At 39.8% G+C, this 15,685-nt stretch overlaps 1 protein-coding gene across 1 annotated transcript; it reads right to left on the reverse strand.

Moving 5' to 3' along the window:
- Positions 1-2,883: 2,883 nt before the first annotated feature.
- On the reverse strand, positions 2,884-12,011 carry FASTKD3 (FAST kinase domains 3). Its single transcript, XM_074146309.1, has 6 exons — positions 10,548-12,011; positions 7,269-7,354; positions 6,531-6,693; positions 5,340-5,409; positions 3,923-4,037; positions 2,884-3,168 (listed from the first exon to the last, which is right to left on the reverse strand). Exons 1-6 carry the CDS (start codon positions 11,980-11,982, stop codon positions 3,070-3,072), a joined length of 1,968 nt encoding a protein of 655 aa, XP_074002410.1. The 5' UTR covers positions 11,983-12,011; the 3' UTR covers positions 2,884-3,069.
- Positions 12,012-15,685: the final 3,674 nt, after the last annotated feature.

Consider the following 15,685-nt stretch of genomic DNA (forward strand, 5'->3'; position numbering starts at 1 on the left):
AGGCAGTGCTTCTGCATAACTCTTCATTTAAGGAAGTTGCTTCTCTAGGTATCAGTGGTCACTGACTTCTTAGTTCATACAGTGTTGCTACAGAATTGCAAGATGTCATTTTATTTGCACAACAGCTGAAACAGGGATTCAACACAGATTTTCCAAAATGGTCAAGTAAAGAAATGAACTGACTTAGAGAAGTGCTTAGCAGTTTCGGTAGACTTCAAGTGGAAGTCAAGTTAACGGGAACTTCTGAGTGTTCAGCATTTAAATAGACAAAATCTGGGCTTAATTGATTTCAGACATCCATTTTACTGGCTTTTGCTATATGAATGGTGTCTGAGGGATTGATCTGTTCAAGAGTGTCACAAGAAAAATCATCTCTGAGTCTGTATCCAATGCTGAAAAAAAGAAGAAAAAAAAAAAAAAGGTAATACTAGCAGAACAAGCACTAAATAGTGCGTTAGAAAGGATGGAAAAGCACAAGGATTTGAGCAGGAGTCACTTACTTAAAAAGCATATTTAGAGTCAATGTCTAAACCTGCTCAACTGCTCAAACATTTAGTGCCTTGTATTCTCACTGAATCCAGTACTAAAGTTTTAAGGCAATTTCAGGAGAAGGAATATCTCCTATAGGATACGCATCAGTTTGGTTCTTGAGAGCCATCGATCCTGCTGTTGTTTAAAGCTGAGGTGGTATTATTCAGAAAGGGACAACAGCCGGACTGATCACAGCAGAACAAGGACTGTAACTCCACAGCTCTGACTGACACTGGAGTTCTATCAGGTGACTTACACAAAGGAAACCTGTCTCATTTGTGAACACAGTGAGTCTCCTAGTGAAAAATAATGAAAACAAAGAACTTCTTAATCTAAGGCATGGATAAGTAGTAAATTAGGTGATCAATAGCACTTGTTTGGCATGATGCAAGAAGCAGAGCAGCCCATTCTGAGGGGCGCTTGTTACTTTCATATATTCATGACTTGCAAATTCCTCTATATTCAGTGAGCTTGGGACAAGAGAGCAGTAACTGCTACATTCCTTTTCAACAATAAATACTTCGTTAAACAAATCCAGCAGCATTAAATGAAAGGAATCACAGTAAGAACGAAGTGAGAAGCAAATGTTTTCTAACAATACTAAAATTCTTTTTCAAAAATCAGTATCAAGTGTATAACCAGTGAAGAATGAGATGGAATATGGCCATATTATAGACAGGTTATTTTTAGTTCAGGACAGTCAGTACAAATTACTTCTTTTAAGTAGTCTTACTATATTTACAAACCATCTGTGTTTAAAAAAACTACGGGAAATCGGATCTGTTTGGGAACACCACCACCTTCTGGCCTGTGTGAGAAATAAGCATCACCAATTCACTTCCACCTTGGAGAAAGGCATGAGTCATCAACATCAGAATCAGTTTCCCTCTCTCATTTCTTTGCTTGTTTCACCCCTTTCTCTTTTGAGTCCCTTCTCATCCCTCCTCACTTTTGAAGGTTTTTCACAGACTATTCCTTCTACTACTTGTTTCTCATTCAGTTCTGAGTGGTTGACTTCTCCCATCAGTGCTCAGTTAGTAAGGATTTCTTCTGTATTAGGGAGGAGTTCCCTATGGATGTCTGCAAAGACATTTCAGTCATTTTTCCTTCAACTTCGGTTTTGCTAGGATGACAACTGTTAGGTCAGTGATGTGCTGTGAGCTTCCTAGTACACTGTTGGAAAGTATCTCATTACCTCTTGGTGCTCCCTCACCTGTCAGTGCTGACATACTGCGATAAGTAAGGGTTTTATACCTGCAATAAATTATCATGAATAGAATGCACAGCATGACACAATGTAAATCATATTTTGGATCTGGATTTTGCAGCCAAAAATCTCCAGGAATTGTTGGGACAACCGACAGACACCAGCAACTCACAAATTACTAACAGTAGCCTTGGAAAGAAAATGGCCACGGTCCGTATCTACCGGTGAAATATATATTAACTTCAAGGATGTAAAAGTTTCACCTTTTTTGTGTCAAATTGTAATAGTTAAAATCAAACCAGGTGATGCTGAGAATTCTGCTTTGCTACTCACAAATAATAATTCCACACAGGACAGGATGCACAAGCTAACCTGAAAATGTGTTCTATGCAGCAGTTATGTGATCAGAACTAAGGCCTATGTTATTTTCCCTTCATCCATCTGTAAAGCAACATGTTGACTCAGTTCGGGCATGCTTGTTCCTGCTGAAGTGGTTACTGGTTCCATTTCATAATTCTGGCAGAAAGGTGGAACTGATGCTCCTGCATAAAAAAGGATTGCGCAGGACATAATTCTGTGTCAGACCTTCAGAGTGTAATAAGTATTTAGGCCAGAATGGCAGGCCGTGAACTGAAGGAACTCCAGAGTGCATACATAACCCCAGTTAGCCAGTTTAGAGAAAACTGTCACCAAAGACAATACTATAAATAATACATACCCAGAACATGGAATAATAAAAAATTAATAATAAAAAAAATTAATAAAAATTTTAATAAGAATTAAAATAAAAATAAGAATTTTTTGTAAGGCATTGCTATTTAGCGAACAGCACTCTGCATTTCTTTGCAAAATAAGCAAATAGTGCTTGTGCAACTACTGCAAATTTTAGTTTTCTGGAACACTTGGGAAATCACACGAACAGCTATGAGTAAATTGCACAATTTCTTTTTATACTGTCAAGAAAAGCCCTGCTTGCTAGGTAGCATGGCACTTCCTGTACATCCAGCACCAGCCGGTATCCTTGAATAGTCACATCTGTCCATTTTCAGTTGTGAGTTGGAACCAGTGAAAATACAAAGGAAACGCAGCATTGGCTGTCTGGCACTTACATCTGCTAACTTATAATAAATATTGACACAAAACTTAAGAAAATATGTTGCTCTTTATTACTCTTTACATGTCAATTGTTCCAAATATTGGAAGGTGTCACATTCAGAAGCTTAAATCATCTTAGGTGGAGTTATTTAGAAAACAGAATTGTTCTTACATGCACAATATTTACACTTTATAGTACAGGAGGTCAACCAGTGATTTAGTATTATTCTCCAGTGTCAGCAGCCAAGTCGGTACGTATGAGGAAAGATTTTTTTGTGTAGATATTCTGCCATTTTTCTGCAATTTTGTAGACTCTCTATCTCAAAAAACGGAATCTGGAAACAAAACAACGATTGCTGGAAATACCTTCTAATAAACAAGTGGGTAAGACTGATGTTCATTAAGCAGATGTAAAATTACACATCAAAGATTTATCTTTTTTTAAAATTAAACATTTAATCCTAAGAATATTATTGATCTGTAAATCACCTGAATAGAGATTATTGTAAACCAAAAAGTGATATCCACAACAGTTTAAACTAAGTTAAATATAACTGACGTAGGCTTATGTGAGAAGTGATTATAAATGGAAAAGAAAATCTCAAAAATCTCAAAGTAACTAGTTTGGTCCAAAATATTTTTAAAGATAAAAATAACCCTATTAATTCAACAGGCAAAATAAAGGATATACTGTTGTGAAAATATTATTTACAATACAAAGCAGTCCCTTTTTTTTTAACTCCTCTTTTTAAACTCCAAATTCAGATCTTTTTTAAAAAAGTATTTCATTAAAAATCTTAAGTCTACTGAACTCTTAGTCAAGATTTGAACCTTAATCACTGCAGAGAAGTACTCTTTCAAGCAGCCACTATTTGGCAGAAAACACTAATTGATCCAAGGAAGAAAAAGGAATTTCTGTAACACCCTCAAAAAGGCAAAAGTGAGGCAGAGTGAACATAATGTAGAAAGGACATGACTACATCTGCCTTGAGAAGTAATTGCAACTACAGTTTCAGGCATTATAAAATAATAATTTTTCCCTTGTTTTGTTAGCCAGAGCCAAAGCAAACCGCTGTCTTTGGACTTTACCTGCACAACTTCATAACCAAGTAATTGAAGGTGTCTCTGTTTAATAGCTTCTTCTCCCAGCAGATTGTGGCTGTTAATGCAAAATCTATTTCGGCCATCAACACAGACAGCAATTCTGAAATCAAGCAGAAGTATAGCATCAAAAAAACCCAACAAGTTACTTTAGTCACCACAACTACTGCAGTTCCTAAGAAGCATGAGACAATAACTCCCCTCTCACTTCCTAATACATCCTAGAATTAGAAGTTGTAGGGTGGGAGTTACCTACTTCACTGAATTTAAATCACTCAACTTACAGGTGGGAGGGGGAAAGCCTGAAGCTTAGTGAAACTAAACCTGAAAAGCTTATTTATGTGCTCTGAACAAAAATTACCATACAAGTTAATAAGAGTTTGATATTTTTAATGCTAGTGTTGCTAAGCTGTTTGAATTCTTCTAGAAGGAAAACCATACAAAATACTTGTCTTGGCTTGAAAACATTTCGGCAGCTAAATTTATTCAACTTACTGATGTACCTGTTAAACCTGTTAGAGTTTAAGTTAAGTTTAAGCTAAATTTAAGTTAAACCTGTATCTATGGTTGGCAGCTTCCAGATTATATTTTTTCTACTTGGTGATAAATATCACATCAACTTAAAGAAAAATTTGTATGTCCACTGTAAAATAAATACTTATATTTTCATTATGTTAAGTATATTGTGACCTTTTTTACACATGAAAGCTGTAATTTAAAAAAAAAAATAATCAAGGCCCATTCTTATATTAAAGGATAGGATTTTTGAAAGAACCTATATTACTCTGTGAGTCTTGTGAAGGTTAAGCCGGAGACAACATAAGCTTTTCAAAGACTTTTGCTTTATCCAAAGAAGTGCAGTTGCAAATAGCACACAGGCAGGTTGCTTAACTTTGTATCCAAGGTTTCTCAAAATAATCCTTGTTTAACATATTTCATAAACATCTATGCATTTTTCAATAAAAACAGCATCTGTAGCAAATACTCTCATTAGACAGGATTCTTTACAGCAGTAAATTTGTGAACTCAGACTGTGAGCTTAAACTGTGTTAAATCTATGTGGACAGACTCAATTAGAATTAATTTGGTTTTAATTTGAAAATTAATTACCAAAGATTAAAATACATTACTATAAGCCAAATCAGAATCACTTTGATCCTGACTGCCACTGGGTAAAGAGACTAATTGTCTGACACTGCATAGTCAGGAGGCAAAATAATGACGAAAAATTTCAGATCATTAATTTTGCCAACTTCATCCATTTGCCAGTGGTTTCCATGTGAAACTTTAGCTTTGTTGAGGTCAATGGCAAAAACTCCAATCAGCTTAAATTTTGCCAGGGTTTCACCCTGGATGCTCTTTGTCAATGTTGACATTTTACCAGTGGTTTCTTTTATTCCCTTACCGTCTGTGCACCTCTTCACATTGGGCAGCAGGCAATACAAAACCTTCTTCATCTAATTTAATCTCAATATCTAGTATAGATGAAAAGAGAAGTGACATTAGTACTCATTTCATGTAACAAACTGTTTGCTATAATTCTCATCTGCTTACAGTTCATTGTTTTATACCATAACTAAAATAGTATCGCAATACCTTTTTCTGAATCACAGAGGCTTGCAAAAGTTATGTATAGGCTATTTAAGACAAATGAGTGATAATTAGTAACACTTCAACCTTTCATAATGCTAACTAATGTTACTGCTAATTTCAGTATTCCAAGTCCACTAAAACCGTATTGTAGTTAAATGGCACTTTGCTGGGCTGGCTAGAGCCTCTGGAATTATGAGGGTTTTGGGGAGACACTCTCTCTCTCTCTCTGTCTGGACCTAAACCCTGCCAACTTTAGCCCCATGTGGAACCTGAAATGCAGAATAATTCTGGAATCATCCCTCTCTCTTGATTTTTGTTTTTTTATCCCTCTGATGTCCACAGGGTCCAAGAGCCCCTTCCCTCAACATCTTTTTTATGATGCACCCCTCCTGGGCACACATCTTTCCTCATCACTGCCTTTTTTCAGTATCCTTTCCTGGTGAATGAAACACTGTTTTGCATACTCCTCTCCTCCAGTCCAGAAACCCCCTCTGACTACAGGTAGTCAACAGCTCCTGCTAAGGGGAGTGGGAGCCCAGCTGAGCGGGGCACAAGGCCCACAGCCTTCCAGCTCTGCCTTTCTCTACTCGCCACCAACGCAGAGAGATCAGGCAAGTGCCGTTGCCTCATTTTGCTTTATGTTATAGAAATTGTTTACGGGATAAGTAAAGAAGGAGCCAATAGTAAAAATACAGAATACAAGAGTTGGCAGCTATGTTCAATACAGACTGGCTGTATAAATTCCAAGTAACATTGCAGTTCTTTTCTCTCCCTGTTCTTTCTGACTTTGAAAAAGCATTTCCTTATAGTTCTCACAATGTTTCCTGATTTCAGACCTTCTACAGAGTTCTGTATTCCAGTTTACTTTTTCTGTACTTGCACAATTCAGAATGCCCATAAAGGGAAAAAAATCAATCATTTTTACTTCCAGAAAATAACTGAGCCTGAAGTTTTGACAGCATAACCACACATTTTATTATTAATCTAAAGAAATGTTACTTACCAACTGTATAGAAATATGGTGTTGATACCTCTGATGCAAAATATATTCTTTTTTTCAGTAAATAAAGTAATCCAGTCTTCACCCTTTTGAGGAGGTGAACATCCAGAGAACTGAGAGGCATGAGAAAGGCCTTTATTTGATACTTTGGAAGGAGTCTGGGACCCTACATAATGACAGAAAACCAAATCAAACGAAAGAAAAAGGAAGATAATTTTTTAATTATCTCATATTAATGTAGCAAAATGTATTCTGTGCATTTCAAAGCCATATCTATTGAGGGACTTACAGTCTGAGGTGTGATCTGCTGGAAACTTAAAAAAAGACCCCAAAAGAATCACCAGAACATCCTCAGCAAGCTTCCATGCTATCATGCTGAACATACCGCTCATGAGAAATGCACAACTGCTTTATTCCTCTGCCGACATCTAAGTGCCTGATCTCTTTTGTGCTCCAAGACTTCAGAAACCAAACATTAAAAAAAGGAGTAGTTGTTTGAAAAGTACTCGGACATACACAAAAAGCACTTTAACTTAGAGCTAGTCAGTTCCATCAAACATACAAATATATCAAGTCAATCAAGCAGGTAGAAAAGCTTCGTATTTTCATCAAGGGAAAAAAAGCTGTTTCAGCCCAATTCCAATGTTTTTATGCGGAAGACAGTTCTCAACTATCAACAGGGCCCTAATCAGAACCTTATCACCTCTTGTTAACATCAGCCTGGTTTCATATGTACCATACCTCATAAAATGGGCACTCCAGGGTAACAGTCAGAAAAAGCTGGGTCAGCTGGAAGGTAACAATTCTGTCCAAACCAGGTGGCTGAGCTGAAAGAACAATATTGAGGCTTTCAGGTGGACCTTCAACAAAGTATCTTTACACAAAACATCACGCACAAGTGAGGAAAAACATGCAGAGAAGCTACCTGATCATTACCACTCTTGGTCATTGTTTGAACAAACAGAAAGATCAGTTGTGAAATGACATAGAAAAATGAGGAAATGATTTACAGAAATATAAATAAATAAATAAATATACAACTAGCAAGATCTTAGTTAAGACTACGATATTCTTTCAGGAAAAAAAAAATAAATCTGAGAGATGCAGGACATTCTACAGGGAGGAATAAGTTTGAGTTGAAGTACTGGAGAAATATCTCATTTCCTTCTTCCTACAACCGCTTCTCCCCAAGTTATAATCCCAGGATCTCATTGTTTCACTCAGCTGGGCTTTTTTTTAATGTGAAAATAGTGGATATTACTGAATAACTTCTGGAGATTTGTTTACAAGTGTATACTTGAAGCATCTTGTTACATGCAAAGTATTATTACCGAATGGTAACAACCATATGTAGCGTAAGATGCTAATCATGCAGGTCATCTTCTTGAGTTCCTGTTCTGAACTTTGACCACTACGGTAGAATACCTTTTTTGATTTAAAAGAACATATTCAAAGTAACTGGTACTATAAGGTTTCTCATTTTCTAAGTATCAACTTGAGAACTTTAAAAGACATTCTGTTTTTTAGGACATGACACCTGTGTCCTAAAAATCAACCCTTTAAGGTATTTCATGTTGAACAGCTAAAAACTGAGTGACCAAAGTCTCTAATCACTTTGAAAACTCGACCTTATATAGAGTTTTATTAACAAAGCAATCTTAGCTGAGATCTTGAGAAGTCACTCATCTTTCTGGCATAACTTACATATACCTATAATGCCTCTAAATGTTCTTTACTATCTAACACAGAATTACTTAAAATCTATAGCTTACAACTGTGTTGTTCATAATAGGTTTGTGTCCAAAAACATTGGATTATGCAGCAGTTAGAGCCAAGGACAGGCTACCACAGGGGGGATGTTCTAGAAGCTTACTAGACCAGAGGAAAAAAAACAATTAGGTGAAGGCAGGCCTTGCAGACAAGAAAGTCTTAGAAGCAGCGGGTGAGCAGACTCAGACCTCTTAAGCAAGATGGGATAAACCATGGGGTAGATTTTTAAATTTCATAATGTTTTCCTCAGTACGGTAAGACATGGGGCCAAGTATGGGGCTGTAGTGCTTGCTCAGAATTAGAAAGGAAAGGAGTTCAGGGCACAGAACAAAGATGGGCAGAGAAAGTGTCCACCCAGAGGAGTGCAGTCAGCAGAAAGGATGCCAAAGGGAAGAAGCCTGACATAACCATATCAGATTCTAGATTAAAAGTAATTTAAAAACCAGGATGAAGGACCAATCTTTATGCCTTGTTAAAACATATGTGAGACTTGAAATTCAATTTCCATTTTTACCTAGATAATTAAAAAACCCATACCAGCCTATCCTTAACTGCTCACATTTATGATGCTGTTAATGTTTTACTGGTTCACATCTCACTTCTACTTTAATTAAGCCAACAATTATGCACTGCAAATTAATTTTTTCAGCTTTACCCATTTACCCTTTTCAGCTTTCACAAGCTGATCATAATACAATATGAAAGAGAAATACAATCAAGTTGGAAGCACGAATACAATGCAATAATCATTGTCCTGAAAGAACAGAAGAGTAGAGATGACAGCAGAAGTCCATACCCGGTTCTACCTTACCCCCACCTGCAAAGCTGGACACGATGCAGGCTGGCAGAAGGTAAGGAATAAAGCACTAGAATCACTTCCATGCAATGGAATTACAAGGCAAAACAGTATTTGAAAAACACATTCTGTACTGAGGTTTACAAATTCCGCGTATATAATTGTAACACGTTCTTATCGGTAATAGTAAATTCTTTTTGTCCAAATGTTACACTTCAACCCATTTGTCTCTAGAATTTGTACTAATCTTGAGCATTATTTCTGTAATAGTAGTAGGTGACCTTACTATGTAAGTAAGCTGTGGAACAGTTATTGTAACTTTTCTTGTATATTATAATTTGGTCCCAATTTTAAATGCTGTGAACAGGTTTTCTGACAACTGTGATGATGCCCTTAGAGCCTCAGGAAGAGAGTGGCCTCCATGCTTAGGAAAATATCCAGAAATAAGGATTATGCAAAGTGACAGAGGACTTAACCTTAAAAAGACAGGCAGCGAAATTTTAAATCTAATCAGCAGGCCACAAGCAGAAGGTAATTATTTTAGCTTCACCACCAGTACTACTAGTATTTCTATTGCTTTTTGAAATACGTCCTCTCTTGTGCAAGCCCCTGAGTAAAACGCCCAAGAGTCAGTCTCAACCCTAAGGTGTCTGAGATCCAAGAAAGCAAAGCAGACAGTTGTGGGGGAAGAAAAAGATACAGAAAAGTGAAGTGACTTGCCCAAAGCCACAAAGCAAATGGAAGACTATATACAGAATAAAAGTCAAGTCTCAGGACTCAGTATCCACTGTTCCACCATTATGCCACATCCTTCATGTGGCAGTCATTACAATGCAATGATTTAGAGAAAAATGAACCCAGAATCACTGAACTATATATGATGTCACTCCTGCATCATTCCAAGTATCATTGCCATTAAAAATATCTACAACTTTTGGTCTCAAGTCTTGTTAGTTCCATAATAACTGGTCTCATAAGCCTTCCTAGTGTTACCAGTCTCATAGTAACATAGCCTCACTTCATTGCAAGTATTCACATCAGTCACTGCATGGGCAAAAAAGTTTAAACAGCTGGAGTTAAAACTAACACATTTCCTCCACAGAATAACTTAGCGTCCAAAACCTGTATAAGACAAAGGACAAACACGGGTAAAACAGAAGGTTAGTATTTTTTAGAAAAGCAGAAGTATTAACTGAAATAAAAGTTTTAAAGGGAATTCAAATCTCTGTTTGAGATTGTACGGTGCAATTTTCAAACTCCTCTAAATGATATAAACTGAAAGACAATTGGAACTGTGCAAGGTCTTTGGCCTCCTGATCACTATTCTCCAGTCACTCTAATCAGGTCAGTGTTTATTCAACATATGAAAGTGATAAGAAATGGGTGCTTGACAAGAGACATATCACGTAATAGAAAGAAATGTGGAACATCACAGAAGAAACACTGCTCCTTACCTTGAAGCTGTTGCAGAAAATAGGGACTAAATATCTTTGGCAGAAAATTTACTGGGTAACGTTGAATAAGGACACAGGAGTGCAGCAGGTTCAGTAAGGTGCGAGGCTGAAAGTGACTAAAACGAGAATGCAGTATGGTTTCAAGCTTCCTAAACAAGGAAGAAGCACTTGGAGGCTGATAGTTAAGAGTCCCAAATGGTATAATGTACCCAGCAATCTGGTCAGTGGTAAATGTGTCAGCATCAGAAATGAAACCTTCTGCCGCTGCATCAAAGATGGGCTTAGAAAGGATCATCTTTTGGCAACAATACTGCATGATTTTGCTGACTGTCTGAGGGTGCATGGTAAAGATGGACTTGGGAACATGTGTTTCCAGTGCCTCTGTAAAAATTTCTTCACGATGTCCAAAGTACAGGAAGGCTTCCAGTACATTCACCAGTTCATCACCCGTGAAATATGGAATATGCTTCACAGAATGTCTACACAGTGCTGTGACCAAGGGAACTGCCTGAGTCTGATCAAGAACAACCAGTGAATTCAGTATTATGCTTGTGAACGCTGGGCTTAGCTGGGAAACTACGTTTAAAGTGACACCATTCAGTCTGTTTAGCAAGTCTTGGTATTGTTCCCCTTCCCTGGCAGTCACCTGCAGCACCTTATAAACCATCACTATTTCCCTAGGACTCCACTTCTCAATGTCTTTTTCTTGCATGTGGTTCACAATTTGTTCCAGCATCGCACAACATGGGCCTTCCATCTCAAGCAAACTCTCTCCAAGAGCACACAGATTTCTAACAGTCAACTGTCCTTTATCAAGCCGCTCCTTACCCTCCGAAAGCAAGCTTGCCATCAGTGTGCTCTGGGGATCTATACATAGTTTTATCAAAGCTTGCAATGCATTCAGCAGCCCAGTGTTTGACAGTTTTGAGGATTCAAATTCAAACTGGAAGCATAATGCCCTGAAAACTTCATTCTCTAACACTCGTTCAGGGTTTTTCAGACCGTTGTCATCCACCTCAACTTCAGATATCCTCTGCAGGGCTCCTGACGCCATAGTATCAGACATGACTTCCTGAGAGCTAAGAAAGTCAAAAATCTCTTTTGATGTACAAAGGCTGTTCAATTTCTTCAAAAACAGTTGCTCATCCATCCACATGTTATTAGATTTAGTACTGCTCCCAGGATCTCCACAAAGATGCACAGTTTCATTAACAGAAAGAGACTGTATCCGCAGCTGTACATGGTTTTTCCTACAAAACATATACTGAGATTTATCTTTGAAACATAGCATCCTCATGGCTACAGAGCTACAGTTTTGGGGCTTTCGCTGCCCGCTGATAAAGCTCAACCTTTTGCTTAGGGTCATCAAAACGGACCTGCTTGCTGGTGCGCTGGATGAATAAAACTGGAAACTTTTTTGGCTAATCAAAGCCATACTGGATCAAGTGGGTTCTCAAAAGATACCTAGAGGAAGAAAAATACATATAAATATATAGTTTGGAAGAGAATCATTAAAACACAGCCACAAAAAACCTTTTAGCGGCTGGACACGACAGGGCTGACCCCTCTCCCACGATCACTGGCGATGCAAAGAGAAGAACCTGTCGGGAGCGGAGAGACCTGTGTGCCAGGCCGCAGCCTGTCCCTGCCCGGTGTCTCCCTAAGGACACCACGACGCGGGGGGGGAAGGCAACGGGGACGTTTCCTCAAGCAGGAACTGCGCGGCGGTGCTTGCCTCTTTACCCCAGCGGGCGGGGGCCGCCGGGCAGCAGAGGGGCTCACCCCGGGGAGAGGGGTGTGTGTGTGGGGGGGTGTTCCGACAGCCGGGGGGTCGATGGGTGATTCCGACACGGGTGGGCCTGGGCCTCTCCGCCCGCTCCGCCTCACAGGCCCCACGCCTCCCCCCACCGAGAGCGGCGAGGGACCGGCAGGCCGAGGTGCGTCTTTCCCTCCCGCCCCAGCGCCTACCGCGGGCCGGGGCGCCCCTCCCTCTGGCCTCCCTCCACCGCTGAGCACCGCCGGCGGTGCCGCGGGAGCCTCACCTCCGCCGCCATGACGGGCAGCGCGGGGACTGCCGGGAGCTTCCGCCGCTCTTCCGGCGCGTACCTCCGGCCGCCGCCTTCCCTCACCGGGGCAGCCTCACGCCGGCCCGGCCCTGTAGGTCTTGCGTGGCGTGGCGCAGTAGAGCCCGGGGGCTTTACCTCGGGAGCCGGATTTGTTCCCGTGTACGTATGGATCAAGAGCGCGTGGGCGCTCTGCGGGGGGGCCGGGCGGGAGGCGAGGGGCCCGGCGCTCTGGGAGGCTTCGGTTGCTGCAGCGGCGTTGAAGCCTCCGGTGCGGACCTGGCTTTAGCTCCCTGCAGCCGCCGACCTTCCTGAGGGACGGGTCTCCTGCTGCCCGGCTGGGTGTCCATTGATCCACCCAAATTTTTCTGGGTGGAAGGTCAGCCCTGGGAGGTTTCACATGCTGCTGTCCCGCTGCTTTCATTAAAGCTTTTATGGGTTTTTTATATTTATCTTGGCCGTAGGGTGAAAGTGATTCTGAGCAAGCCTGTAACTGCTGAAAAAATGGTATGGGAATGGGCATGGCTCTGAAGGTACAGTCCCGCAACCCAGTGTAAAGCCATGCAGAAGTGTGTAAAAGCTACTGTAGGAGTTTCATGTGTTTTTATCCTGCCACGCAGTTTGACGTTTTTTGATAGACCAGGTACATGAAGTAGGAAGTCTGGCGTTACAGTACAGCTATGTAATTAGCAGGTCCAGCACATCTGGTTCAGTGAAAGTCTGGCTGGTGTTTACAGATGGCTTGTTTGCTCCTACGGTGTGGTGTTGTATGGAGCCAGTTGGCTCCCTATTAATCTTTTGTGAACTGGTAGTTTTCTGAATTTTCTGAGTACTTGATCGGATGAGCTATAATTTGGAATTTCATGCTTAGTTTCATTGTAAGACCTGGTTTGAGCCAGGATGTCCTGGCTTGTTTTTCCAGCTTAAACTTTGTGGTGTTTTTTGTCATGCGACTAGCAAAACATCAATGTGTTAAAGGCAGCTGTTGTGGTAATAGTACTAAAGTTAGAGGGATTCTCTAGAAAGCTCGATAGTGAAGAGTTACCATTTTTCCCCCCTCTTTATTTCAGTTGAACTCATATCACATAAGCGGAAGTGGCATATTATCCTTGAAGAGTGTATAGTGCGGCAAAGCAAGAGTAACACAGGCAGTATGTTCATCTGAGTGCAAGCGTGTTCCTGGTTTATGACTGTGTTCATCTGCAGGTAGGCATGACTGATTTTCCTTCCTTTTAGCAGGCATCACTTGATCAGTTTGTGCATGAAGCTCTTTTGGTTGATGACAGAGCGAAGGTGCTCTCACAGGGAGAAACTCCACAACTTCATAGTTTGGATCGAAGCAAGATCAAGGGATGTTATTGATCTATTAATGACATACTTAACTGTCAGGTGGTTAATTAAACTACTGTTTAATCAGTTATTTGAACTATATATTCAAGATCAATAGCAGCACCGCAACAGATACAATGCTAGGCACTTAGAAAATGTTAATAAATGTCTACAAATATTTAAACAGCCTTCTGTATCTAATTCCAAGGAATTGTCTAATTGTGGCCTCCCCCCTTCCCACAAGCACACATTTGCACTGTTATATACGCATACAGTCCCCTCTTAGGAGGTATGCATCTCAAGCACAATCCTCTCTTGTGGCTGTGGGGGTTCTCTTGTTTACACACACCTTCTGTGGGAGATGTGATTGCTCTAACTTTTGTGTCTCTATGCTATCTACTAGTCTACACACCAGTGAGAAAGCTCCCTGCCAGTTCACATGCATGCACTCAACATGTGGGTAGCTACTTTTTGCACCCTTTGTTGTTACTGTACTAACTGGAGTGGAAGCAGCTCACAGTGTCTTATGGGGAGGCTGCTCTACCTGACCTAGGCAGAGATAACAGTGCTGTTTGGCCATGTCAGACCACATTGTGACTGCTCTTCTTTCTGTTGCCCTCTCCCCCTGCTATTGCAGATTTTCATGCTTCTCTTATACATCTTTCTCAAGCTGACTGTTTTGTTTGAAGTCTGTTGTTAAGCCCCTGGCTATAATTTTGGCAGCTTACCCCTCAGCTTTTTGTGTACGGAAAGCTTCTGTGCTATGCTATGGTGTGGTCCCAGTGGAAAACTGATTATCTTTCTCCCTTTCTGAGGCATGAGAAAGAATGTAGTAATGAAATTCTGCTTTATCTTTATTGTTTTTCTCCTTTTGTAGTCAGGCATTGCCACCTGCTGACGAGAACCATTAGGGTGGAAATATAGCATGTGACTAGGATGAATCTGTATTTCTACAGGGATCGGAGGGTATTTAAACTGTATTTCATAGGAATTGTCATAGTTTTTGTGTCATCAAATTTCTTTGTATTTCTTTTTGAAAAGGAGGGTGAAAAATCATTTTGTGGATTGTTTTGCCTCTTCTGTGCACATGCGCATGAAGCCAGTTATTTAAATAAATTTATTTAAAGCAACTGTTAAGGTATTTATTAATAGTTTTAGGTAATATAATATAGTCAATTTAAAGTGAAAACTATAATAGAAAATGGAGTAGAAAAAAATCCAATGAAAGCCTTAAAATTTTCTAGTAATTACATTTTTCATGGAATTCATCGTATGGTACAGGCACTGTACTCTTAGGAAGCTATGACTTAGTTTTACCACTTCTAATTTACAAGTTGCTTTAAAAAAAAAATTCTTATTGGAGAAACCTTCCACAATACTGTGGGAGTATCATATCAGTAGAGTGCAGTAGTCATCTTCTGCAGTTGATCTCTGTTGGTTTTCCCTTGAGAGAAACAAGAAAAAGATATGCTTCAAATTTCTTAGCCACAGGTTTCCTTAAATCAGTGTGTGTGGCTAGTACACTGAATGCTTTGTGTAGTTGAATCTGTGTGGGAGCAATAGGTAAAGTGCAGCAAACTGGGCCCAGGCATGTGAAAAAAATCTTAAACTGGGAACTGAAAATTACTCAGTTGTAATTCTGGGTATTTGAGTTCTACTGCAGCTCTCTAGCAGTGAGAAAATATTGACAGAAAATTAATTTGTAGTACATACACAAGAGACATTCTGCTTGTCTCTTATTTGCTG

The sequence above is a fragment of the Numenius arquata genome, chromosome 4 (genome assembly GCF_964106895.1).
Source record: "Numenius arquata chromosome 4, bNumArq3.hap1.1, whole genome shotgun sequence".
In the NCBI taxonomy this organism is placed as follows: domain Eukaryota; kingdom Metazoa; phylum Chordata; class Aves; order Charadriiformes; family Scolopacidae; genus Numenius; species Numenius arquata.

Coding starts and splice junctions, on each gene's coding strand:
- FASTKD3 (XM_074146309.1), bottom strand. CDS start 11,982: ATGGCTTTGATTAGCCAAAAAAGTTTCCAGTTTTATTCATCCAGCGCA. Junction 7,355..10,547: donor TTTTCTGCAACAGCTTCAAG/GTAAGGAGCAGT, acceptor TTGTTCTTTCAG/CTCAGCCACCTGGTTTGGAC. Junction 5,410..6,530: donor ACCATATTTCTATACAGTTG/GTAAGTAACATT, acceptor CATCTATACTAG/ATATTGAGATTAAATTAGAT.